The 27,330-nt window shown below is 47.3% G+C and overlaps 1 protein-coding gene across 5 annotated transcripts in view; it reads right to left on the bottom strand.

The window, feature by feature from the left end:
* LBHD2 (LBH domain containing 2) overlaps nucleotides 1-27,330 on the bottom strand; it is an 84,423-nt gene that overhangs the window by 14,342 nt on the left and 42,751 nt on the right. For 4 of the 5 annotated variants that reach the window (XM_077323768.1, XM_077323769.1, XM_077323771.1 and 1 more), the window contains exons 2-3: nucleotides 19,097-19,207; nucleotides 8,066-8,153 (exon numbers count right to left, since the gene is read on the bottom strand). In XM_077323768.1, the coding sequence (XP_077179883.1) occupies nucleotides 8,066-8,152 (87 nt within the window). In that variant the 5' untranslated portion in view covers nucleotide 8,153; nucleotides 19,097-19,207. Of the gene's footprint in view, nucleotides 1-8,065; nucleotides 8,154-16,704; nucleotides 16,817-19,096; nucleotides 19,208-27,330 lie in introns of those variants that run through there. The other variant, XM_077323772.1, reaches the window with a different exon arrangement.

Genomic DNA, 27,330 nt, shown 5'->3' with positions numbered 1-27,330 from the left:
GGGGGTCAACATGATCATATATGGTCATAAAGGTAAAGGTATCCCCTGTGCAAGCACCGAGTCATGTCTGACCCTTGGGGTGACGCCCTCCAGCGTTTTCATGGCAGACTCAATACGGGGTGGTTTGCCAGTGCCTTCCCCAGTCATTACCGTTTTACCCCCCAGCAAGCTGGGTACTCATTTTACCGACCTCGGAAGGATGGAAGGCTGAGTCCACCTTGAGCCGGCTGCTGGGATCGAACTCCCAGCCTCACGGGCAGAGCTTTCAGACTGCATGCCTGCTGCCTTACCACTCTGCGCCACAAGAGGCTCTATATGGTCATATCACCCGATAAATTTTTAACACATTTAAAATATATGTACAAAATCAATTAACTCCCACCCATTCGGCAAACCCTACAAGGGCCTTCAAGAAACACGAGGGTTTCATGAGGCCCCGATTGAGAGCATTGTGTTCGGAGTGTCACAGTTCAAGAAAGACATTAACAAGTTGATAACCTGTTCAGAGAAAGGGAACTTAGATGGTTGATGGTTTGGAATCCCTGCCTTACGAGGTGAGGTTGAGAGTTTTGGAGCTTGGAGAAGAGGAGGGCAAAGGGCAATAGGAAAGCTGGGTTTAACTATGTATGAGAGCCAGTTTGTTGTACTGGTTAGGAGTGCGGACTTCTAATCCGGCATGCCAGGTTCGATTCTGCGCTCCCCCACATGCAGCCAGCTGGGTGACCTTGGGCTCGCCACGGCACTGATAAAACTGTTCTGACCAAGCAGTGATATCAGGGCTCTCTCAGCCTCACCCACCCCACATGGTGTCTGTTGTGGGGAGAGGAATGGGAAGGCGACTGTAAGCCGCTTTGAGCCTCCTTCAGGTAGGGAAAAGCGGCATATAAGAACCAACTCTTCTTCTTCTTCTAAAAGGGCATGTTGAAGAGGGGGCCGACTTCCTTACTCCAGCTTTAGAGAGAAGGACGGGGAGCAATGGATTCAAATTCTGGAAGAGGAGGTTCCACTTAAATATGAGAAAGCATTTTCTGCTGGCGAGGGCTGTTTGTAGATGGAGCAGGCTGTCTTGGAGGGTGGTGGGGTCTCCTTCATTGGACGTTTTTAGGAGGACATTGGATGAGCAGAAGTGTGTGTTTTTAAAGTCCCAAAGAAGGGGGGAGGGGCTGAATTGGATAGCCCTCCGTGGTCTCTTCCAGCTCAGCCACTGAGTAAAATCTGGCTAAGTTTGTTTCTCCTCTTCTCATAGGCACTTAAGTCTTGGGTATGCCTAGATTATGGAAAAAATGGAAACTGGGGGGTCAGCATGCAAATCTGGTGTCCACAGATTCCCATCAGTGCAGTCCTAATAAGACTTACACCCTTCTACGTCTGTTGAAGACCATGGGCTTAGAAAGACACACCTCTGTTTTGGACTGCAACGATTCAACATGCAATGAAGCCATGGCCCAACCTGTTCTTCGGATACTGCCCCCTCCTCTAACCACTGCCCACCTTCATGTGCTTTGCCCCCATGCTCATTCGCTGCATTGTGTGAATCTCTGGAGGAGGCCTGCTGTTCTGTCGGAGGGAGAAAGCCTAATTCAGTGTGTCTGAAAAGCGTCAAGCACATTTTTGGCAACGGACCCATGTAAATAAGTATGTGTAGTCTGTCTGACCACCTGTTAAGTGGCAATGACAGTAGCTCTCCGATTCAGAGCGACAAAGTGAATATTCCTTTTAATTAAAGTGGTAAGGTTTAATACGATTAAAGGGTCTCGTTGTTTAGGTGCAATGGTAAAATTCATAACTTGGTGTAGTGGTTCAGAGCGATGGCCTCTAATCTGGAGAGCTGGGTTTGATTTTCCACTCCGCCACATGCAGCCAGTCGGGTGGACCTTGGGCTGGTCACAGTCCTGTTAGTGCTGTTCTCACAGGGCAGTCCTGTCAGAGCTCTCTCAATTCCAGCCACCTCACAGGGTGTCTGTTGTGAGGAGAGGAAGGGAAGGCGATGGTAAGCCACTTTGAGACTCCTTCGGGCAGTGAATAGCGGGATATAGAAATCATCTGTTCTTCTGATAAGCTGAGTGTGAGGAGAGAAGGCAGGTTGTTCCAGGAAAAGGTAAACCTGTGGTGAAATTGGGGTTCCTTCTAGGGACTGGTCGGCTCTTAGTCTATCAAATATCTGAGTGGGAAGTTAGTTCTGAGGTGAGGTGAGAGTGAGGAAATGGAAGAGACCTGGAACATTTAGAGGAGAAAGAAACTGAAAGGGACACCTACATCTGCTGCTTTAGTACATGAAGGTAAAGGAAAAGGTATCCCCTCTGCAAGCACCAAGTCATGTCTGACCCTTGAGATGACGCCTTCTAGTGTTTTCATGGCAGACTCAATACGGGCTGGTTTGCCATTCCCTTCCCCAGTCATTACCGTTTACCCCCAGCAAGCTGGGTACTCATTTTATCGACCTCGGAAGGATGGAAGGCTGAGTCAACCCTGAGCCGGCTGCTGGGATCAAACTCCCAACCTCATGGACAGACAGCTTCAGACAGCACGTTGGCTGCCTTACCACCCTGCGCCACGAGAGGCTCTTATAACTGCCGTCAAATCACAACTGATTTACAGCAACTCTAGTAGTAAAGGCAAGTGAGAAGCAGAGAGGGTCAGCGTTGCTTTCTTCTGGACAGCCCTCCATATCCGTACCAAGTGTACCCCACTCAGCTTCTAAGATGTGATGAGACCGAGCTATTCCACGTCACCTTCCCTCCTGTTACAGCTTACAAATGGTAAATATAGTGATCTTAAGTGGACCGAATAACCTTAAGGGTTTTTTCTGTGGAGATGGCAGTTTCGGACCTTCTTTTTCTTACATCATCTTTGTGAATTATTACCATCAGAAGATATCTGGTTGGTAGATGGTGTTATGCAACTGGAGATCTAGCCAAGTTCTTGGGAATCGAAGGTGTATCTTTACAGGATTCTTCTGTCTTCTGGAGCTGAGCTGGTTGTATTTATTCATTGTCCAGATCATCCTAATGTGTCTTGCGACTTCTAGGCACCAGTCCAAGGCTCCAGTGACCACTGGCACAATGGTAGCCTTTCTTCCCCCAGAGGTATTCTAATCCTATTTCTCATTCCCCCATACAATGGTGACATCTGGGATGTTATTCTCTTTGCAATTAGAAGTCCTAAAGAATCATTGTTTCAGCATTCTCCACAGTTTTGTTTGAGTTGTACTCCCCAAAACTTCTAGCTGATGGTAAGCCGTACTTCTTGTGCAACCTAGCTGCAATTCTATTGTGATATTTTCTTTCTTTATTTATATTATTTATAGTCAGCTTGAGCAATTTTACTGCAGGCACTGACCACATGGCCAACTGTTTCATCCTTTGTCTTGCAAAAATGATATTTGCTGTTGCTACCGATCTTTCATAGTTTACATTTTGAGTGCTTTTCCTTGTGCCGCTAGAAGGAGGCCTCCCATTTCTTTCTTCAAGTGCCCATTTTGGAGCCATTTCTAGGGTTTTTTGTTATCAGCTTTATTCTCTATCAAATATTGCCCTTGCAAGCGCTTTCCCTCCCAGTCCTCCAAGTGGATTTGATTATAATCTTTCTGAAATCTTTTCTGGGTTTCTGTTACCTTAAGTCTGCCTTGTATACTTCACCTAAAAGCTTCTCTTCACTTTTCTTTGGGTAGTTATTCAGTGCTCCTTTTTCTTCTTCAACTACTTGCTTTGAACTTGGTGTGTGTGTGTGGTGGTGATGGGGCTAATATCCAAGAGGAAATGACTACTCTTCAAGGAGATTTGGTGTCATGGCCCCTCCTGCCAGCACTGACAATTCCTTGCATGAGACCATGAGATTGCCTGCAAAGGAAGCTGAGGCTGCTAGCACAGAAGATGAAGGAGGGCCAGCTGTTTCAACTTCTCCTAATCAACACCCGGCTCAGCTAGGAGGAAGTAGCAAGGCTTCTGAGAAATTTCCAGCCTCTGAAACAGAGAGCTCTTCAGCGTCTCCTCCCATGGAAAAAGCCCTCCTCGGCTTATATGCAGGTGTATACGGTAACTGAAATAAAAGCCTTCTCCAGCCATCCAATTCTTGCATTGCCTTTTGCAAATGTGTACTGCATGCTGAGTTTGCTCTGACTTGTATTTCTTTTAAAAGTTGATTTTTACAGTTCTTTCTTTCAGTGTTTTGTTCTGGGGGTTTGGGGGTAGGCACTGCAGTTGTAGTTAGAGTTGTCCATTATTCCAGTTTGGTAGCTGTTGTACTTGTTGTAGTAGGTTGCCAACTTCAGGTACTGTTGTTCTGCTCTGGTTTGCTGGCCTGGGGGGGGGCACCATTTGGTTCTCCTGCCAGAGCTGTTCTCACAGAGCAGTTCTGTCAGAGCTCTCTCAAGCTGTCTAGCATCAAGAGAGGAAGGGAAGGCAATTGTAAGCCGCTTTGAGACTCCTTTGGTTAGTGAAATGCGGGGTACAAAAACCAGCAGCTATTCATCCTCTTGACTTTTCTGTATTTGTTCGGGGGGGGGGAGGCTGGATGGGGGAGCCTGTGATGATGGAGCATTTCCCACCCTCGGCTTATATGTGAGTCAATAAGTTTACCCAGATTTTGTGGTAAAATTAGGTGCCTCAGCTTATACACAGGTCTGCTTATATGCAAGTATATATGGTATATCGTTCCTGGTGTATCCAGCTTTCGATCCTTGCTTCCAGATATCCTGATGACCTGGACTGGTTACCATGACCCTGACCTTGGTACACAACAGTGTAACGTAGGGTCCCAGACCCTTTTAAACCAGTAGGCATCTCTGGAATTGTCACAGTGTTATGGACACGGCCACAAAATGGCTGTTGCAGGAGGCAAAGCTGGCCACAAAATGGCTGCCACAGCTCACCTTGAGTCTTGCAATGAAAATATAGCAGCTGCTGCAAAAGCAACCTTTAAAAAATATTGCAGAAATTGAATGAGAACAAGCTTTGAATATAAAGGAATGCGAATAATGGAATTTGAACAAAAATATCCTTATTTAGTTGTGAAATCAGAAATTTTAAAAGTCTGAAGTGAGAAAGATCATATATTGAAGATACTTTTTTAAGGATTACAATGAAGGGGAGTGCTGTGGAGAAAATTTTCTTCTTGGTCTATGCTTGATGGAGTATGATGATTTAGATATATATATAATTTGCTGTGTAGCCCCTCCTTCTTTCTTTGTAGAATCATAGAATAATAGAGTTGGAAGGGATCTCATGGGTCATCTAGTCCAACCCCCTGCACTATGCAGGACACTCACAACCCACTGTGACCTGCCACCCCATTGAACCTTCACAGAATCAGCCTCTCCGTCAGATGGCTATCCAGCCTCTGTTTAAAAATTTCCAAAGACAGAGAACCCACCACCTCCCTAGAAAGCCTGTTCCACTGAGAAACCACTCTAACTCTCATGAACTTCTTCCTGATGTTTAGATGGAATTTCTTTTGAATTAATTTCATCCCATCAGTTCTGGTCCATCCCTCTGGGGTAAGAGAGAACAACTCTGCTCCATCCTCTACATGGCAGCCTTTTAAATAATTGAAGATGGCTATCAGATCCCCTCTCAGTTGTCTCCTCTCCAGGCTAAACAGACCAAGCTCCCTTAACCTTTCTTTATATGTCTTGGTCTCCAAATATCTCAAAATCTTTGTTGCCCTCCCCTGGACACACTCCAGTTTGTCTTCATCCCTCTTCAACTGGAGTGCCCCCTTTATATTGCTATCTTGTTTTCTAAAATAAAAAAAATATTTAACAAATACTATGTCATACACCGCCGTGAGCCCTCAAGGAAGGCAGCATAGAAATTCAATAAATAAATAAATATTTTTTGGAAAAAAAAACCTCTGCCAATCAAATCTCTGCTGGCCAGTCAGAAGGCTTGCTATGAAAAAGCCCCAACTGGTCCCACCCTTTCTAAAAAACACTTGCAGGACAGCAGGAAAGATGTCATTGGGTACCATAGACCAATTGGCCCCGTGTTGACTGGTAAGGGCATTAAAAAATATCCATTACCTCTGGTCATAAATGGAAATATACGGCAAGAGAGGTCTTACCCATCACACCCAGTCTGAGCACGATCTTGTGTGAACTCAGTGAGTCAGTGCTGTTACAGGCACTGTGCATCACATCAGATAACTCTCAAACCCGGGGAAAGCGAAGTAAATACGCGTTTGAACAACTATCTGGACCCACAGAAGATATACGTCTGAGCCTAGACTTAATTAAAGGTCAGACACACCAAACCACCCCGATTCTTAGCTCAGTTTGAGGACATCGATTGTCCTCCCCCCAAATGAAAAATTCACCTTAGATAGCCATGTTTTTGTTCATAAAATCTGCTCTGATAGAACCATCCTCTCTACAGGCCCTGTAGTGCACAAGGGGTCTTATTATACCCATAAGTGGCTGTCAATCATGACAGAGAATAGCACTCCAGGATATTAGACAGTGGTGCTTCCCAGCTTTGCAATTGAGTCCTCGGTCTCAAAACCAGAAAATCAGGCGAGAAAGCCAAAGAATATGCTTGTACTCACCAAATAAATAATTTGGGCATTTCACTGGCCAAAAGAGCCAGCATGTTAAAAGCAGCAGCCTCTAATCTTGAGAACTATGTTTGATTCCCTCCCCCCTTCTCCACAAGTAGCCAACTGGGTAACCTTGGGCTAGTCACAGTTCTCTTAGGGCTGTTCTCACAGAGCAGTTCTGTCAGAGTCTTCTCAGCCCCACTTAGCTCACAGGGTGTCTGTTGTGGGGGGAGAATATGATTGTAAGCCGTTTTGAGACTCCCTGAGATAGTGAAAAGCAGGGGTATAAAAACCAGCTCTTCTTCTCCTTCCCACCAAGCAGAGTTGTCAGGGACCAGCAAGGGAAACTGCATATTTAAAAGGCAAATTAGCATGATTTATCAATACTGTGAGTGTATCACATCATCCCTTTGTAATGCTGTACAAAATCACTGCTGCGCTTCCATCTCTCAAAAGCTGCCTGTTCAGAGCTGAAATCTGGAACGCGTACTTTCAATCTACCTTTTGGTCGATGCTCTATGCTAACTTGTGTACATGACAGCATTAAGCAGTGCCGTGTTGCATGAAAAATTGTTAGCTTCCATCGATGCCAAAAGGAACTGAGCCACAGGATTCAAGGAAACAAGAAACCACTGGAAAATCCCCCCTCCCCAATCTTCATTGTTGGAAAATTTAGTCAAGCAAATCTTAGTTAAGCACATAAACTGTATAGATCTGGTGCAGAACTCTTGCTTATTCTACAGCGCATCCCTAAACAGAATGGTGTACCTGCTTCGGATCGCGATGTAAATTTTCTTGACACATACTGCAGAAATAGCACCAACTAGCTTAGCTCTCTACCCCAGTGGTTTCCAACATTTATTCGTTTATTTATAATTATACTTTTTTTCTGCTCCATCTCCTCAGATTACATCGGAATAAAATAACATGTAAAAATATACAGATAAAATATAAACATTGTGAATTTATGCAACGAAACTCTAAAAACACGTTGCAGTTATCAGTTGCCTAGATCTTCTGCTTGCTGGAAGAGAAGGAGAGAGGAGGTAGGCGAATTTTACCGGCCCTAGCTGACATATAGATTAGGGCTTTGGCAGAGAGGCCAGCATAATTCAGATGTTATTTTGGGTCTCAACCATAGGCCTGGCAGAACAACTCTGCTTTACAAGCCCTGCAGAACTCTTCACTAGTTCAAGGCACCTGCCGACCACCCTCCTGACACCCACCAAATACCTTTAAGAAGTAACTGGGGCCAGGTGGGATTTTACCCAGCATGCTCTCTGATCGACTATTGGCTGTGCAGATTTTTTTTTTTAATGTTCCTTTGGCAGGAGCTGCTACCACTTCACAAAGATCTACTGTTTGTTAGTGAAGTTAAGCTGAGGCAATCGTTTTCCGGCTTGCTCCGCCTTCTGTGGCAGCCATTTTGTGGCAGGCCATTCTGTTGTTGCGCCCACCATGCTGCTTCAGAATTATAAACATGCCTGGAGGCTCAAAAAGGTTTTGGGATCCCTGTTCCACACAATATGCTTACCTGGCTTGTAGTCCCTCCTTCTTCCTCAGGCTGGCTCAAGGTGAACTCCTCCATCACAGGTTCGCGTGTGTTCATCACCTCTGTCATGCTGCAAAGGTCAGAACGATGAGAATGAAAAACATGAAAACCCACTTTGCTTGTGGCATATATAGATGAATTAACAAATGAACAGCAAGATTTAAGTTTATTTAATCTATAGTGTCTAAGAGGAAGCAAGCTGCCATGCACACAGACGTAGGCCTGAACAGGCTTTGCACAACACAACCCATGACTTCTGAAACAGGGTGTGCTACCTTTATGAAAGATGGTTGACCAAGGCTGGTTAGAACTGGAATTCAAGGAGTCTTGGGGGAACTCCAGACCACAGTAGAGATAATCAGATGGAAATACTAAGGAAATACATATTGGAATCTCCTCCCCACCTAGATATTTTTAAGAAATGTATTAAACCCCCCTCCTAATATTAAGAAATTGGGTTAAGTAACAATAGGTGAGTCAGAAAGATTGTAAACAGAAGTACTGTAAAGGTAAAGGCATCCCCTATGCAAGCACTGGGTCATGTCTGACCCTTGGGGTGACACCCTCTAGCGTTTTCATGGCAGACTCAATACGGGGTGGTTTGCCAGTGCCTTCCCCAGTCATTACCCTTTACCCCCCAGCAAGCTGGGTACTCATTTTACCCACCTCGGAAGGATGGAAGGCTGAGTCAACCTTGAGCCGGCTGCTGGGATCGAACTCCCAACCTCATGGGCAGACAGCTTCAGACAGCATTTCAGACACCCTACCACTCTGCGCCACAAGAGGTTCTTAGAAGTACTGTAGGGACCATCAAAAGTTTTGAGAATCAAAGCTCCCCTTGTCAGAGATATGTAGGAGTGGAGATACGTAAGACCTATTAGCCCAGTCAGAAGGTGGGTGCAAAGAAGGGAGGCAGGACAGAATGGAAAAGGCACCTGAAGGAAGATCTGAATCAGCTACACTCCCCCCATTCGCTCCTATCCTCCCCCCTGCCTCCCCCCCCCCCAGCATTTCTTCTCAAAGCCTCACTGGAAGGAGGAAGGCTGTTGCAAGCAAAGGAATTCAGATATTCAAGCAGGAGAGGAGGACTGTGTCCAATGAAACAGAGTCTACGTTCCAAAGCAGCCTTTTCTCTATGGAAAATTATCTCTGTGGTCTGGAGATGAGCTGTAATTTCCAGGAGATCCCTAGGTCCCACCTGGAGGCTGGCATCCCTAGCTGACAGCTACTACACCTGCATTCAGTGCAAGGACTGTGCACAGCCTGCACAAAGATTCCTTTCTTCCCAGATTTCCTCTTGAACTGGCAGCCATTTCTGACCCTGGAAATATATATTCTCAGGTCTTGCTAGGGTTACCATCCTCCTGGTAGTGCCTAGAGATCTCCCAAATCACACAGATCATTTCCCCTGAGGGGAATTGCTGTTTTGCCCGGTGGGCTTTATGACAGCTGAATGAATGCTTCCTTGTTTTCCTCAGGCAAAGTACTGCATACACAAAAATAAAACTAGCTTCTTATTTAAAAAGCATTTTATTTTATGAGTGATGCCATGCACACAGTAAATATGTGTCTTCCGGGGGTGTGGCAGGGAGGCGTGGCCAACCGGTTTCACTTCTGGGGTTACTCGAAGCCCGAAAGATATTTCAGGGGTTACTCCACAGTCAAGAGGTTGAAATAGGCTAGTATAAGCAGAAGTTTGTAAATTATCTTCAAGGGCAGTCCCGTGTAGTATGTCTTACAGTAATCCAGTCTCAAGGTTCCTGCGGCACAGATCCCTGTGATCGGATCACCTACGGCAAGGTAGGGAGCCAACCTCCATGTCAGCTGAAGACGGCATTTTTGTAGCTGAAAGGGTCCTGGAGCTTCTCTGGCATTGGCACTGGATCAACTGGAATTCTAGTCCAACAAACTGGAGAGCCAGTTTGGTGTAGTGGTTAGGAGTGCGGACTTCTAATCTGGCATGCCAGGTTCTATTCTGCACTCCCCCACATGCAGCCAGCTGGGTGACCTTGGGCTCGCCACGGCACTGATAAAACTGCTCTGACTGAGCAGTAATATCAAGGCTCTCTCAGCCTCACCCACCCCACAGGGTGTCTGTTGTGGGGAGAGGAAAGGGAAGGCGACTGTAAGCCGCTTTGAGCCTCCTTCGGGTAGGGAAAAGCGGCATATAAGAACCAGCTCTTCTTCTTCTTCTTCTTCTTCTTCTTCTTCTTCTTTCTTCTTTCTTCTTTCTTCTTTCTTCTTTCTTCTTTCTTCTTCTTCTGTACTCCATCAATCCGTGGAGACTGCAATACCCTCCCTTCGTGTCCCAAAGGCCCGCTCTCCTTAGTTCTGTGTTTCCCTCCTGTTTAGTTTCCCGAGCGGCATTTGGAAAATTCTACTGCGGCAGAGTAATTTTGATTCCAATGGCAAAATGTTTTTGTCGCAAATAATAATTACTGTCATGCTTTCCAAGCTTTTAATATGCATCCAGTTCATCGCCATGGACTCTGTGAAGCATCTTCGTGGGGCTGTTCTGCTTCAGCATTGTTGTGTGCGTGGAATTGGATGTGAGACATCTGGCACACACAGGACTCCTGTCAAGGACCCCATCCCAACACGCTTGGACTCCCTGTCATGGACACCTTCTCTCCCACCATCACTGGCCTCCGTGAACACACAATAAACAACAGTAGTGCCAATCTGATGATAACAACCTATACTTTGCACACCCACAGCAAGGATTACTAAGATAAATTCTTTTTAGAAGAAGAAGATTTGTTTTTTATACCCGGCTTTTCACTACCTGAAGAAGTCTCAAAGCGGCTTACAATCGCCTTCCCTTTCCTCTCCCCACAACAGACACCCTGTGAGGGAGGGGAGGCTGAGAGAGCCCTGATATTGCTGAAGAAGAAGAAGAGTTGGTTTTTATATGCCGCTTTTCTCTCCCCAAAGGAGTCTCAAAGCGGCTTACAATCACCTTCCCTTTCCTCTCCCCACAACAGGCACCCAGTGAGGGAGGTGGGGTTGAGTGAAAAAGCAGCATTGGTTTTCATACCCCGCTTTTCAGTGCCCAAAGGAGTTGCAACAACTTCCCTTGTTTCAGAACTAACTTCCCACACAGATATTTGATAGATTAAGGGCTGATCAGTCATCGGAAAGAACTCAATTTCACCACAGGTCTACATTTTCCCTTAACTACCCAAAATTGCACTTATTACCATTCCTGCCCTCTTCTCTCCTCATACTCAGCTTATTAGAAGAAGAAGAAGAAGAGTTGGTTTCTATACCCTGCTTTTCATGACGCACAGGAGAATCCAAGTAGGGTTGTGTGCTCCATCGCAGTTTGGACACTTCAGCAATCATCAAAGGCAGTGGTGTGCCACCTGGCGCCCGCATGCAAGCACATGCCACCCCCACTCCCCTCTGCACCGTGGTGCTGGCTGGGAATTCAGAATCAGCCTCTCCGTCCGATGTCTATCCAGCCTTTGTTTAAAAGATGGAGAACCCACCACCTCCTGAGGAAGCCTGTTCCACTGAGAAACTGCTCCAACTGTCAGGAAATTCTTCCAGATGTTTAGATGGAATTGGTGTAGCCAGCTTAGTGTTGTGGTTGGGAGTGTGGACTTCTAATCTGGCACACCGGGTTTGATTCTGCACTCCCCCACATGGAGCCAGCTGGGTGACCTTGGGTTCACCACAGGAGTGATAAAGCTGTTCTGACCAAGCAGTGATATCAGGGCTCTCTCAGCCTCATCCACCCCACAGGGTGTCTTTTGTGGGGAGAGGAAAGGGAAGGCGATTGTAATCCCCTCTGAGACTCCTTTGGGTAGAGAAAAGCGGCATATAAGAACCAACTCTTCTTCTTCTTCTTCAGTAATATCAGGGCTCTCTCAGCCTCATACACCTCACGCGATGTCTGTTGTGGGGAGAGGAAAGGTGAATGTAAGCTGCTTGGAGACTTCTTCGGGTTGAGAAAAGTGGCATATAAGAACCAACTCTTCTTCTTCAATAATATTAATCTCGGCCTCACCCACCCCACAGGGTGTTTGTTGTGGGGAGAGGAAAGGGAAGGCGACTGTAAGCCGCTTTGAGACTTCTTCAGGTAGAGAAAAGCGGCATATAAGAACCAACTCTTCTTCTTCTTCTTTTGAATTAATTTCTTCCCATTGGTTCTAGTCCGTCCCTCTGGGGCAAGAAAGAACAACTCTGCTCTATCCTCTACATGGCAGCCTTTTAAATACTTAATGGGTGGGACTTAATTAATTTTTAATATTTTTTTTCAATTGGCTAAACATTTATCAGGTGATATTGTTGTTGACCTGCCCTCCCACCCAAAATGGCCAACGATGGGCCTGGAGGGGGCTGGAAGGGGAGGAGCCCTGAGTGGGCGTGTCCACAGCTGTGCTTCCCAACCATATTCTGCACACCCTCTTCTGGGGTTTCTCGAAGTCTGAAGGATTTTTCAGGAGGTTTCCAATGGTAAACAAAAGTTGAGAAAGGCTGCTTTACAGTAACTCCCAAGGGGCTCAGTAACCCTTTTGTATTTGGTAGCCTGGCTAGGACTGGAAGAACAGACATGGCAAGAAACATCAGGTGGGTCACTGTGCCAGCCTGGAGGGCTGCACCGTCAGTAATTCTGACCAGGTTTAAAAGAAGTGGACGAGGGAGAAAGTCAGTGCGTCTTCTAAAGCGGTGCTTAATTTTTTCCCCGACAGACCCGACCAGGGCCATAGCCGGTCACGTGATGCTGCGTGTATCCGCTGTTGGTGGCCAGTTCTAGGATGCATCCTTAAATAAACAGCTGGTCAAAATTGCAAAGACAAATTGCTCTGGCGGGGGGGGGAAAGCGGTGAGTGCCGTGCTGGTGTCACAACAGATGTCCAGATGACTCAGTTTCCGTGCTAATGTGCTCTAGATAATTTTTTTTCTTGGATGGAACAGAGGGAGTGATTTGCGTTTGTGTGTGTGTGTGGGGGGGGGGCACAAGATGGCAGGATGAACTGTACTTTCTGACATTCCCGAAAAAGAACCGAGAGAGGCAGATACCTGGCAGAGACCCAGGTCTGAGCTGAAAGGGACTGAAACTGTTTGTGAAATGTTTACTGGGGGGCGGCTGGGATGAACAAGTGCAGCTAGTGCCGTCTGCTAAGCCAGTGATGCCGAAATATCTAGGTGTCTCTTGGGGGGCTGGGGGATGGAATAAAATTGACAGGCAGAAAAATTGGAGCTGCTCATCCTTACAGCTGGAAGATAACAAATGGTTTTCAGGCACGTTAAGAGCTCTTGAGGACAAACTGTCAATCACGGGAGAAGCCGGGATCTCTGACAAGAGGGGAAACAGGAAGAAGACGGCCAAACAGCCCTTGGCAGATTCTGGGCGAGGAGGGGTCAGCACTCAAACGTCCCCCACTGGCCCACACCAAAAGCAGGGAGCTGATTGGAGCAGCTGATGAAAGGGCTAAAGAGGAGAAAGATGGGCAGGGGAATCAGCTGGAGATTTAGATGGTGAGATTGCTGGGATGGTGCTATTGTTGGACCCTGACCTTGCAAATGTCCTTGGGAGAAACGCTGGGACCGCCTGAATTGCCACAAAGGCATAGAAAAACCTGCTATTTGTGGTGGTTGTCACGCTGGATCCCCAAATACATTATTTTTAAAGAAGACTCTCAACATTTGCAAGATGAAAAAGAGGTGCCAGTCTTCATGGAGATGGTTTCTCCCATTCATGGGTGTCTGAAGGTAGATGGCGACTCCAGGGGATAAGGATTTCACTCACCACACAATCAGGAATAGTCACTTCTTTGCTGGATATTTTCCCATTCTTTTTAGGGGAGAGTCTGTGGCTCAGTGGAAGGGCCTCTGCTTGGCATGCAGAAGTTCCCAGGTTCAATCCCTGGGATCGCCAGTGAAAAAGAACTAGGCAATAAGTGAATGTGACAGGCTTTCTCGGGAGGTGGTAGGTTCTCCATCTTTGGAAATTTTTAAACAGAGGCTGGATAGCCATCTGACCGAGAGGCTGATTCTTTGAAGGCTCAAGGGGGTGGCAGTGGATGAGCGATAGGGATGTGAATGCAGGGGGTTGGACTAGATGACCCAGGAGTTCCCTTCCAAGTCTATGATTCTATGAAACACCTCTGCCTGAGAAGCTGAAGAGCCGTTGCCAGTCTGCATAGCCAATTCTGGCGTTGATGGACCAGTAGTCTGATTAAGGATAAGGAAGCTTCATGGGTAGATGCTCTGAGGCTGCATTTTGAAACCAGGGTCTACGTTTCTGGATCAGTGAGCACCCAAAGGGCCTCTTAAAAAGCCAAAGCAATTCTTAAATGGGGTGAGAAACAGAAACTTAATCCAGGCAAGATGGATCAGTCAATATCTTCACAACAGCCCTATAAGGTAGTTAAGCCTGAAATACAGGCTCAACATTCTATAGACTGCAGAATATGCGTAGTCCTGGGTTGTTAGCCATGTTGGTCTGAAGCGATGGAAGAAAGTTTGAGTCCAGGGCCACCTTTAAGACCAATAAATTTTTATTCAGGGTATAAGCTTTCCCGTGCAAGCACACTTTTGCACCCAGAATTGAACTTTCAGAAGAAGTGTGCATGCACATGAATTAAACTTTGTTGGCCTTAAAGTTGCCATTGGACTCAAACTTTGTTCCATATGCAGTCCCAGATCACATACAAATCCTCTTTTGGCCTTTCTCTGTCTGCCAGTGAGTAATTTTAGAAGAAGAAGAAGAAGAAGAAAAAGAAGAAGAAGAAGAAGAAGAAGAGTTGGTTCTTATATGCCGCTTTTCCCTACCCGAAGGAGTCTCAAAGCAGCTTACAGTTGCCTTCCCTTTCCTCTCCCCACAACAGACACCCTGTGAGGCAGGTGAGGCTGAGAGAGCTCTGATATTACTGCTTGGTCAAAACAGCTTTATCAGGGCCGTGGCAAGCCCAAGGTCACCCAGCTGGTTGCATGTGGGGAAGTGAAGAATCGAACCTGGCATGCCATATTAGAAATCCGCACTCCTAACCACTACACCAAACTGGCTACACCAAAGTTGGGTATTCTTGCCTTTTCACTACCCAAAGCCATCACCTTCTCTTCCTCTCCCCACAACAGACACCCTGTGAGGTACTTGGGGTTGAGAGAGCTCTGGAAGAACTGATCTATAAGCTCTAACAGGACTGTACTAGCCCAAGGTCAACCAGCTGGCTACATGTTGGGGAATCGAAAATCAAACCTGGCTCTCCAGATTAGAAGACACTGCTCTTAACCAGTATGCCAAGCTGGCTCCCGCACAATTGTATCAGAAACAGAAAGGCAGGTTGAAATAAACTTGTATCAAGCTTCTGAATAAAATGATAGTGAAGCAAGCCAAGTTGGTTAACATAGTTATATAATTTTGGCCAAAGAGTCATGATTTATCCATCCCAAAGTGGTTTCTGCAGAATGTCGGTGTTGTTTTTTCAATCTATTTATTTAAAAAAATCCACTCAATATTTAATTGCAACCAGGAATCATAGAATCATGGACGGGACCTCCTGGGTCATCTAGTCCAACCCCCTGCACTATGCAGGACACTCACAACCCTATCGATCATCTACTGTAACCTGCCACCCCCTTGAGCCTTCACAAAAAAAAAAGAATTTAAAAGAAGTTGTCACTTTCTTGGAGACTCAGTCCAAATTAGATATACTAAATCAAACCAAACTGTGGCTCTCCAGATGTCCATGGACTACAATTCCCATGAGCCCCTCGTAGGGTTAGGGTAAGGGTGAGTGGGGTCAGATTTACAGTATATTTTCCCTTGATGCCTCTTCAATATGCAACACATTTCAGAGTGTTGCAGTTTCAACCTCTCATGTCATGGGAAGGCTTGGCTTCAGACGAGTGTGTCCGCTTTTTTGGTATTTATGTTTTCTGTGGGATGTCGATGTGGTTGAAACGTTCAGAAAAAGAAGGCAGAGCTGAGTTCTGCTAAGGTTGCCACCCCTAAGACTTTGGGGGTGGAGCCAGATTTGGGTTCATCTTAACTTGGCTGCGACATGGTAGCAACTTTACACAGATACAGCCACAGTTTCAGAGTAAAGCATAACTGATCTGTGTTAAAACCCATAGGAACCTTGAAGAGGAAGAGTTGGTTTTTATACCTTCCTTTTCACAGCCCGAAGAAGCCTCAAATCGGCTTACAATCGCCTTCCCATTCCTCTCCCCACAACAGACACCCTGTGAGGGAGGCGGGACTCAGAGAGCCCTGACAGAACTGCTCTGTGAGAACAGCTCTAACAGGACCGTGAGTGGCCCAAGGTCACCCAGCTGGCTGCATGTGGAGGAGCGGGGACTCTGGTCCGGCTCACCAGGTTAAAAGCTGCCACGCTTAACCACTACACCACACTGGCTCTTGTACCACCCTAAATACTAGCATATTTGTAGCATGGAATAAACTGTGGTGAACAAGGTTGCCAGCTCTGGGTTGGAAAATACCTGGAGATTTTTTTTTTTTTGGGGGGGGGTACAGCCTGATGAGGGAAGGGACCTCAGAAGGGAATAATGCCGCACGGTCCACCCTCTAAATCAGCCATTTTCTCCAGGGGACCTGATCTCTGTTGTCTGAAGATCAATTGGACCAGCAGGAGATTTTGGGGCCCTACCTGGAGGCTGGCAGTCTTATTTCTGGATGAGGGCCCCACGTTGTCCAATGCACGACTGGATCTTCAACTGCCACCCGAACGGATGCACAGGCGTTCAGGCTGTGAAAAGCTTATGTAAAACCCTGTACCTAAAAATATCACCTACCCCGCCCCGCACTTCCTCCATTTCATAACCGGGCAGTTTACAGCTCCTTTTTCTTCTTAATTATCACATCGTTGGCTTCTGCTGTAACAAACTGAAACTGCTCTACCATCAGTGTCAAACTGTACCAAGAAGGTGTTTTCCCCAAACAACTGTCTGGCTGGATAAGATCCGTGCAGCCTGCTGTAACAGAAGGCCCAGCTAAGACTGGCCAAGGGCCACTCATGGGTCTGACTCCTGTCCCTGCTGTGTCTTTTTTTTTAAAGGCATACTATTCAGGCATACAAATGGTTGTGTCTGTAGATCTGCCAAGGAACGAGCTTGAGGTGTAAGGGAGGATCGTGATCCTGCACTGTAATCAGCCAATAAACGGTTAGATCTTGGTGGCCTAATCCAGTTAGTTTAAAGTGAAACTGACCTATAGCACCTCCCAGCAGGAACAGTGGTCCCCAAGCTTTTAATCACCGAGGACCGGTCAACACTTGACAATTTTACTGAAACCCGGGGAGGGGGGGGTAATCTTTTGCTAAGGAAGGTCGTCATCTCCGCCGACTGATCCCCTGCTCCATTTGCTTTCCCACTGGTGCCTCTGACTTCCTGCCGCCCACTGGGGGGTGTTGCCAGCAGCAGCTGCACAGTGCCACGCCGAGGGGGAGCCCCAGCCATGGCGGCCACTGGAGAGCACCAAAGGTGAGCCAGCGGCAGAGTGGCAGGGCAGCCCCCGAGGCAGCGGACGAGGAGGAGCCACGGCCCGGTACCGACTGATCCATGGACCGGTCCCGGTCTCTGGACCGTGGGCTGGGGACCACTGAGCAGGAAGATCTAGTGTTCTGTACTGTATATAAATTGAGGTTTTCGTGGGGTCTCCCTGGTTCAGTTTAGGTTCGGTTTGCTTCCTTGTACAATCATGCTGGGGTCACAATAAAGAGCTGAAGATTAACTCCTTAAAAATTATTCTGTTCACTATAGCTGCCAAACACAGAGCCAGTCTGCTCACTAGTCCATCCAGGGTGTAGTCTGCACGGGGCTTTTTACCCACTCCCAGCTCGAATAAATCCCTGCCGTCTACACTGAATTCAATTTCCACTTTTGGGAGCTTTAAATTTTCTGTCTGCAACATGCATGATTGATCCGGAGTGACCGTACCTTTCCCCCCATGATATCCAGAACTACATATAACCCTCGATATTTGGGGGAGGGGGGAATTTCGAATTAACTTCAAATTGCTTTTTTCGAATTAACTCCTCCATGCCTGGTAGCAAAGCAGTCTTCCCTGATTGGCCAGGACGTCCCTTCAAAGACTTCCTGATTGCAAGGCTTGTCTTAAAGTGAGAAGTCCTAATTTCTCTCAGCAGATTTGCCTCTTATTTTCCTCTCCTCTACTGACTCCAATCCTCTCCACCCCCACCCTTCAAGAAAAGAAAGACTCCTGCTGCACTTGGCTCCCCTCCCCGTTCTGAGCTTCCCCAATCAAGTGAAGAACACTTTCTGTTTCAATTGGGGGTGGGGGGAGAGGGATAGAGGACGACCTGAGTTCAAATCCATCTGAATTCAGCAGGATCCACAACAGGAAAAACAAAGTAAGTGCAGAATCAGCCCTGGTCTCTGACCCCACGGGTTTAACACAGGATGCCATGTTTTGAGACCCTGAACTGGGCTCCCAGGGTCATCCAGCTGACACAGAGGTGGAGGTTCTTTGTACTGCCAGTTTGCCAAAAGGCATTATTTTCTACAAGAGAATTTTTCAGCAGTGGAATCAGCAGCTGGACAGCAACTTATCATGGATCCTTTAGGAAGATCTAGCATTGAGCAGGGGGTTGAACTAGATGGCCTAGATGGCCCCTTCCACCTCTATGAGTCTATTCTTCCGAAGATAGCAATTGGGAGCCAGTGTTTTCTGTCAGAGTTACAAGCCTGTCAGGAACAACAACATTTGAGCCCAATGCTGCCTTTCAGACCAACAAAGGTTTATTCAAGGGCTTCCATGTGCATGCACTCTTCCTAAGTCTGAGAAAGTGTGCATGCAAAAGCTCGTGCCTTGAATAAATCTTGGTTGATCTTAATGGTGCCATTGGGCTCAAATTTTGTTGTACTACTTCCGACCAACACGGTTATCCACCTGAAGCCTGTCGGGAGACCACAAGATCCCATAACCTTTCTGACAACAACAGGACTTTTGGGGACAGCGCTCGGGTATCTCAGCCGGAGTAAAGGAGGAAGGCGAGACCTCGTCCAGAAGATCCCACTTACCTTCTAATCACATGAATGTCTGTCGTCTCCCGGAAAATCTACGCCGGCCTACCGACGATGTTCGTTTTGGCAAAGAAGCGTCGCACGAGATGCGCCGAACACAAAACCTATCTGGGAAAGACAAGACAGACAAGTGTGAATGACAGAGCGGGAAGATGCTGCTGGAAAGGAGGAACATGATGAGTCCGACAGCAGCGGGGGAGGGAGAGAAGGAAGAAGGGGCATTTGGGAAGTCTCTCCCGTTTCCAGCACCGAACAGAAAACTGATCCACCGTTCTTGTGCCTGAAAAAGCCCTTAAGAGTATCTGATGGGATTCCTGCAACTGGCTGAAGCCACTCAGATGCTGTAGGTTTGACTAGATAGCCGGCCTCATTGTAGTCATCCGATCTCCTATGTAAACCGTCATCCTGAAGAGCTATTCGGATTTGTCGGTCAAGAGCATATGACGCCAGCCCTTGCGCTGTGCCTCTGTTTCCTTTCCGACTCATTTCAGTTTTTTCCTATGAAGCCCTACAAGCCCTGCCTGCACCCAACATACTTATTTGACTGGCAGTGAGAAACATCCTTTGAACATATCCTTATCCATTGTTGTTCCTCTATATATTTATGAAACAGCCTGGGGGTGGGATGTGTCTGGCTGTCCAAGTTAGAATAGGGCCAATCAGGGTGTGGCCAGCTTTGCCCTGATTGGCCCTGCCCCTGCAGCTCCCGCCCTCCGTCCCTAGACTCTAGCCTCTTTGCTCTTACACGCCTCAGTGCCTGGAGCCAGCAGCAGGTAAGGGGAGAGGGCCCTGGGTAAAGGGTCGTGGTGGAGGGCCTCCTAATGAGGGCCTCTTGGCATGCTAACCTGGGCCTACTGAGGAGGGCCTCTTGGCATGCTAGCCTGGGCCTACTGAGGAGGGCCTCCCGGCCTGCTGACTGCCAGCTAAGGAGCTCTGTTCCAGCCCTGATAACAAGCTGCCCAGCCCCCTCCTGCCCCACTTGATCTGGCTGAGAGCTGCGGCCCAAAGCCACCTTAAGCTGCCTGGCCAGGGGAGGAGGCCAGATATATATCTCTGTGTGTGTGTTAAATATTTATCGGGTGGCATTCATTCGTTCGTTCATTCATTCATTTTCTTAGGTTTTTATACCACCCTCCCATATGGCCCTAGGCAGTTTACATGGAACGTGAGATACATAGAATACCATACATTAAATAACAGTTACAACATAACATACGATCATATAGAGTCATATTGATTCACACACGTCCCTCCCAAAACGGCCAATGGTGGGCCTGGAGGGGGTGGAAAGGGGAGGGGTCCCAGGTGGGCATGTACACAGCTCTGCTTCCCAATCATATTCTGCATGATTGTGCCACTCCTGGGGTTTCTCAAAGCCTGAAGAATGTTTCAGGGGTTTCTCAATGGTAAAAACGTTGAGAAAGGCTTCCCTATGGGGTTGTCCTAAGTCTACTGTGATTTGACAGCCAAAAGATATGTTTATTTTATTAATTTAAAACGTTTATTAGCTGCCTTTCTTCCTTACGGAGCTCAAGGGGTCTTACAAAACATGGGTAAAACACATAGAACGAAATACATTTAAAAATGCAAAACCAAAATTTAAGTTTATGACTCAAGACCCCTATGAAACTGAATCAAATGCAATTCTAAACAAAGTCATTTTAAAGGTCAAAAGTGAAGAGGCCAAGCACACCTTCCTGGGGAGATTGTCCCATTATTGTGGGGCTGCCACCAAAAAGGCCCTGCCTTATGTACCCGCTAAACAAGACATATAGCTATCTCCCCACCCTGAAAACCAAGCACTCTCAAATGAAACGTTTGGCTAGATATCGTAAAACTAGTACGACTGTACTAGTCTTTCCCATCGGCTGTTTTTGGAAATACTTGATCTGAAGATGCCAGTGACTATATTTCTGCATGCAAAGCAGGCATTACAACATTGAGTTGTGACACCCTCTCCATGCTGTTCTACCATAACTTTCAAGATCAACAGCAAACATCCCCTTTCGCCTATGTATGCACCTACCCAGAGCCACAAGGGCATGTAGAGCGGTATTTTTGGTGGCTTAAAGCTGCCTTATACTGAGTCAGACTTTTATCTCTATCGAAATTAGCACTGTCTGCTCTGATTGGCAGCAGTTCTCCAGGTTCTCAATATGGCCTGCTTAGAAGTACCGTAATCTCTCCTATCAGGAGACCTGATCCTTTTAACATGATGCCAAGGGCTAAACCTGTGATCTTGGACTTGCAAGGCCAGATCCTGAAGATGAAACTCAAATACTTTGGCCACCTCATGAGAAGGAAGGACTCCCCGGAGAAGAGCCTAATGCTGGGAGCGATCGAGGGCAAAAGAAGAAGGGGACGACAGAGAATGAGGTGGCTGGATGGAGCCACTGAAGCAGTGGGTGTGAACTTAAATGGACTCTGGGGAATGGTAGAGGACAGGAAGGCCTGGAGGATCATTGTCCATGGGGTCGCGATGGGTTGGACATGACTTCGCACCTAACAACAACAACAATGCCCACAGTCAATCAATCCCCTAATCTGAAGCAGTGCTCCAACCCGTCTGGTGAAACTGGGAAATATGGAAGAATCTATCGCTAGTCACATACGAATCTATCGCTATGCAGCATTCTTCTGCCACTTTTCTAATTAAAACTGGGCAAGATGAAATACAAAAAAAATATCAAAATCCACAATATGGAGACACTTTAAATAACTAAACCCACAGAACCAAAGAGGGCCTGAAAAGTTAGTATTTCCAGCTTACGTTAACACCAACACGTGAGCTGAATGGACAATTAAAATCACATTGTTGCCCAGGCTATGATTGGAAGGCACTGGATGAGTTGAAATGCTCAAAGAACTTTTCTGGAGAACTTGCAGAACCTTTGTCCATCATCTTTAGGTCCTCTTGGAGAACTAGAGAGGTGCCAGAAGACTGAAGGAGAGCGAATTTTATTCCAATCTTCAAAAAAGGGAGGACAGATGACCTGGGAAACTACAGGCCAGGGAGTCTGTCTTGCAAACATTTGAAAGACAATTTGTTGATCCAGGGAAGTCAGCATGGATTTGTCTCCAACAGGTCCTGCCAGAACAACCTGGTTTCCTTCTTTGACCGAGTGATGGGCTTACTAGATCATGGAAACTCAGTTGATGTTTTTTACCTGGATTTATTGACTGACTGACTGACTGACTGATTGAATTTATATGCCACCACTATTGTCTTGCGTCAGCTAGCAACAATAAAACATATAATAAAAAACACACAATACAGTACACTCCCATCACCTCTCCAAACCCTAACCCCCCCCTCTCCCTTAGCTCCTGCCAGATTCACCAAGTATCTGAATCGGATTTACTGTCTGAACTGGATTCCTTATCTTATGCGTGTTGCTGTGAGTTCTGTGTTGCTGGGTTTACATCCACACTTTGTTCATCTCTCCTCCTTTGTCATCTGAAGCATGATGATGGATTCCCATTTAGAAACTCACTCTTGCTAACTATGGCATGCAAATGAAGCCTTGCCGGTTAACCAGAATTAGCTCTCCCTTGCTGGCCAGGATTCTAAGGACTTGAGACTGTCAAGACCAAGTCAAGAAATGCTGGGTATAAATGCATTATAATTGAAGTGTCTAAGGCAGGGGTAGTCAAACTGCAGCCCTCCAGATGTCCATGGACTACAATTCCCATGAGCCCCTGCCAGCAAATGCTGGCAGGGGCTCATGGGAATTGTAGTCCACGGACATCTGGAGAGCCGCAGTTTGACTACCCCTGGTCTAAGGCTTTCACGGCCAGTCAAATGGCTGTTGTGGATCTTCTGAGATGTGTGGCCATGGTCTGGTGGCTTTAGCCCCTGACATTTTGCCAGTAACTGTGCCCGGCATTTTCAGATGCCAGCCACAATTAGGCACAGAGAGATTCCCGCCTTGCTGTGTCCCACCTCTGAAGATGCCAGCTACAAGTTACCGGCAAAATGTCGGGGACTATAACCACCAGACCTCAGCCTGGAATACCCGTAACAGCCAATAAAACCATCCCACTTTGTTCTTTCAACCTGCACGACAGAGATTCGGCTCCAGAATCCAGGTGGATGAGCAAGCCATGTGCGGGGAGGATGGGGTGGGGGGATAAAAGACTGGCAGGGAAAGGGTTCACCCTCCCTTCTCCCACTCACCTCATCTCCCCCGAAAAACCGCCTCCGCTGCCACGCTGAAGTGGCAGCCGGGCTTCCCACAGACACAACGGCTGCCGAACTATCAGTGCTAACCTCAGGAGACTGAAAGTACCCAGCTTTACGCTTCTTCAGCACAATCACAGGACATATCTGTCTAAATGTACACACAGCTCCCGCTATGTTTGACTCTCTGTATTTTTTTTTTTTAAGTGCATTCACAAAACAAACGTGGAAAGTTAGCAGTTATAAAAGCCGGTAAACATCTGGGGCTAGCCTCACAGGAATCCGTGCCAAAAATACATTTTTTTTAAATGCCAGCCACAGCGATTTCCTCAGACGTGGGAAGGGGGGTGGGAGGCGTTTCCTTGGGAGTGAATGGCAGCAGTGTGTGAGCCGCATACCCTCCGGTAACTTGGATTCTGGCCCAACCGATTAAACAAACCTTCTTGTTTAGGGGGCATTTTCTGCCAGGATTTATAATGACGCATTAACTGCACACTGATTTCATTCAAGAAAAGAGCGATTAGGCAAAATTGTCCCTTGTCTTTCGGCATTTCTTCTCTGGCCAGATCCCGCGGCCGTCGCAATTAAAGGGAGCAGGCGGGCAGAGCTGGGGTCGCTCCAGTGCCCCATAATAAGCGCCGCAATTCTCAGGCGGCATTAATGCAGCTCCTCACAGCCCCCCGTCCCCTTTCCAGAATTCAACTGAAAACCCGAAGCAATTTCCTCCTCCGGTCCCCATCTCCAATTATCAAATCAAAGACGGTGACATATACTCTTATGAAATCGGCTGCCCTGTTCGATTTGCTCATTCGAAAGGGAGCTGAGGCAAAAACAGCCCGGCGATACAGACTTGGGTCCGTTAGGAAGAGATGAAATCTCTCTGCACACTAGAATATCGTTCTTCAGAGCATCGGCCATTAGAATTCTGCATCGACCGGCCGGATTGTTACTGATGAGTGGTTAACAAGGGCGACATACGGAATAATTGACTGGGAGGAAAGTAAAGGCAGATTCGCAGGTTACTAAGTGCTTGAGTCCTTCCCCAAGTCAACCCTGCTGCTGTCAATCCTGTGTCCTCGAGGAATTCCATGTTCCTAAATTCCCAGGTGTACAGTTCAAATCCAGGCCATAGTCCATTGGGAGACAGGACTTAAGTTCTTCCGTGTAGACCTGTGGTTCTCAGCCTTCCTAATGGCGCGACCCTTTAATACAGTTCCTCATGTTGTGGTGACCCCCCAACCATAAAATTATGCAAGGATTCTTTCACAGAAATTAAGCCAAAACTGACCAGTGGCGGGAAGATCCATTGTTCATGTTTGTATTAAAATTGTTTATAAATTGTATATAAATTGGAGAAACAGCAATGGTGGCAGCGCCCCCCCCCCCAAGCTGCTCAACCTACCGTGATTCTTGTGAAAGGGCTGTTTGACCCCTTAAGGCAGGGGCCCAGTTGAGAGTCACATCTTTGTTCTGCTGCTGCATCACACCGATGCTTTGAGAGTTCTACACCCACCCTCTACTTCAGGGGTAGTCAAACTGCGGCCCTCCAGATGTCCATGGACTACAATTCCCAGAAGCCCCTGCCAGCATTTGCTGGCAGGGGCTTCTGGGAATTGTAGTCCATGGACATCTGGAGGACCACAGGTTGACTACCCCTGCCTTAAGGGGTCCCGACTCCTAGGTTGAGAACCACTGCTGTAGACCATTTTCCTGAACTGGAATGGCTCCAGGAGCATCCATTGTGGAAACTCACATGTACTGACAGGCTACTTTGGGGGGGGGGGGGGTCCCAACTTATTGAGCCCATGGGTACCTTTGGAATTCTGACATAGTGTGGTGGGTGCAGCCACAAAAGGTTTGCCAGGAAACGGCTGCTGCAGGAGGTAAAGCCAGTCATAAAATGGCTGCTGCCTTACCTTCACACACAATGAAAGTCTTTGTGCTGTGGTAACCGCTTCTGCCAAAGCAACATTTTAAAAAATATTGGCACAGTCAAATCTCCAGTGGTGAATCAGAGGCTTTGTTAGGCAGGAGTCTCATCTCACCCTGTCAGTTTTCTAAAGACACCTGGCAGGTATCTGGAAAGTTGTTGGGCACCATAGACCAAGGGTCTCTACCTTGGGGATCCTTAGGCTACATGGTATCAATAAGTTAAGTATAAGTCTCTTCAATGGGGCAAATACTCCTCAGGCCACAGTGATCCATGCAATGGTCACCTCTAGATTAAACTTCTGTAACTGTCTCTACACGGGCCTACCCTTATCCCTGCTCCGGAAACTGCAGCTCATACAGAATGCAGCAGCCCGGGTCCTCACAAGAGCACCTTGAAGGGCCCACATTCAGCCTGTGCTCCAGCAGTTGCACTGGTTACCAGTTGAATCCTGTATCAAGTTTAAGGTCTTGGTGATTACCTTTAAGGCCATACACGGTCTAGGCCCAGCATACCTGAGGGACCACCTCTCAGCCTATACCCCTTGAAGGGTACTACGCACAACAAATTCCAACTGGCTTGTGATCCCTGGCCCCAAGGAAGCACGTCTGGCCTTATCCAGGGCCAGGTTGTTGTCCGGCCTGGTCCCCACTTGGTGGAATGAGCTCCCAGAGGAGATCTGGACCCTGCCGGAGCTAGCATAGTTCCTCAGGGCCTACAAAACGGTGCTCGTCTGCCAAGTTTTTGGTTGGGGCCAATGAGCTGATAACATCTGCCGGTCCCTCCAGAACCCACCCCCTATCAGATATCCCCACTGGTTACATCTTGGAGAATCCTCCGCCTGACAACCTGTTAAGTTATGGTTAAACATTCAAATGGTTAAACAATTAATGGTTGAATGTTTTAAAATGCTGTTGCAATTTACTGAATGAAACTTTGGAATGCGTTATACTTTTTAATACACTGGAAGATGTACACTGCCCTGAGCCACAAAGGAGGACAGTATATAAATGTAATAAAATAAATAAAGTGTTAATAAGCAGCCCGGGCAGGGAGACCCCCTTCTTTTCCCATGTCTGCACACATTTGAGTTATTAAGTTCTGAGCACAAAATTCCCAGAAACCAATTGTTGAAAGCACATGAGGGGGAACTAGGTTTTCCAGTGGTAGGGAGCTGGGTGGGCCGGGGGCTGGGAAGCCTCGGGCAGCCCCTGTCTCACCACAGCATCCGGCGGCCCATGGGGAGGTGGGTGAGCCAGGGGCAGGGAGGCCACCAGCAGCCCCAGCATTGCAGCAGTGACAGACAGGCAATGGGAAGGCAGGTGGTCAGAGGACCGCGAGGTCTCTGGTGGACCTAGTCTTGCCACAGTGGCAGCCACCTGATGGAGAGGCGGGTGGACAGGCGCCAGGAGGGCTCTCGCAGTCCTAGCATTGCGGTGCAGGGGAGCAGCTAATGGTGATACGGGTGGCTGTGAAGCAATTCATAGCAGTGAGTGCCCATTCAACCTCACAACAGATGTGTGATGCACTGTGCATGCCGGGTGTCCTTCTATCCATGCACATACCCTAAATCAGGGGTAGTCAACCTGTGGTTTTCCCAGATGTTCATGGACTACAATTCCCATGAGCCCCTGCCAGCATTTGCTGGCACGGGCTCATGGGAACCGTAGTCCATGAACATCTGGAGGACCACAGGTTGACTACCCCTGCCCCAAATCATACCCATGCCACCACAAAACACCCCTGCTAAAATCTACAGTCATGCAAAAACCTCCTCTTCACTACACTCTCCTGCACCAACAGCCTAGCGCCTGCTGTATTCCTGGATGCAACGGGCTTTACCCCTAGTTTACCAGAAAGAATGCTTTTTTGCAGAGAAAAATTCTGTCTTTCTACCATGACTTATCTGCCGACTTCGATAAAGTAAGGGACTGGAGGTTTAGACCACCTTCACCTCCCTTGTCCACATTCCAGTGGCTGGAAACATCACAAGAACCTTCTCCACTCAACCATGAGCACATCTGATCTTCCAGAGACTTTACATGACAAGAACGCCACCAGCCTGACTCACTGTTCCGGGCCTAGAGCAACTATTTCCTTCACGCATCATGTAGAAATATT

This window comes from Paroedura picta, chromosome 2 (assembly GCF_049243985.1).
Source record: "Paroedura picta isolate Pp20150507F chromosome 2, Ppicta_v3.0, whole genome shotgun sequence".
In the NCBI taxonomy this organism is placed as follows: Eukaryota; Metazoa; Chordata; class Lepidosauria; order Squamata; family Gekkonidae; genus Paroedura; species Paroedura picta.
The sequence above is the reverse complement of the archived record's forward strand: the minus strand, read 5'-3'. Positions and strand labels throughout refer to the sequence as shown.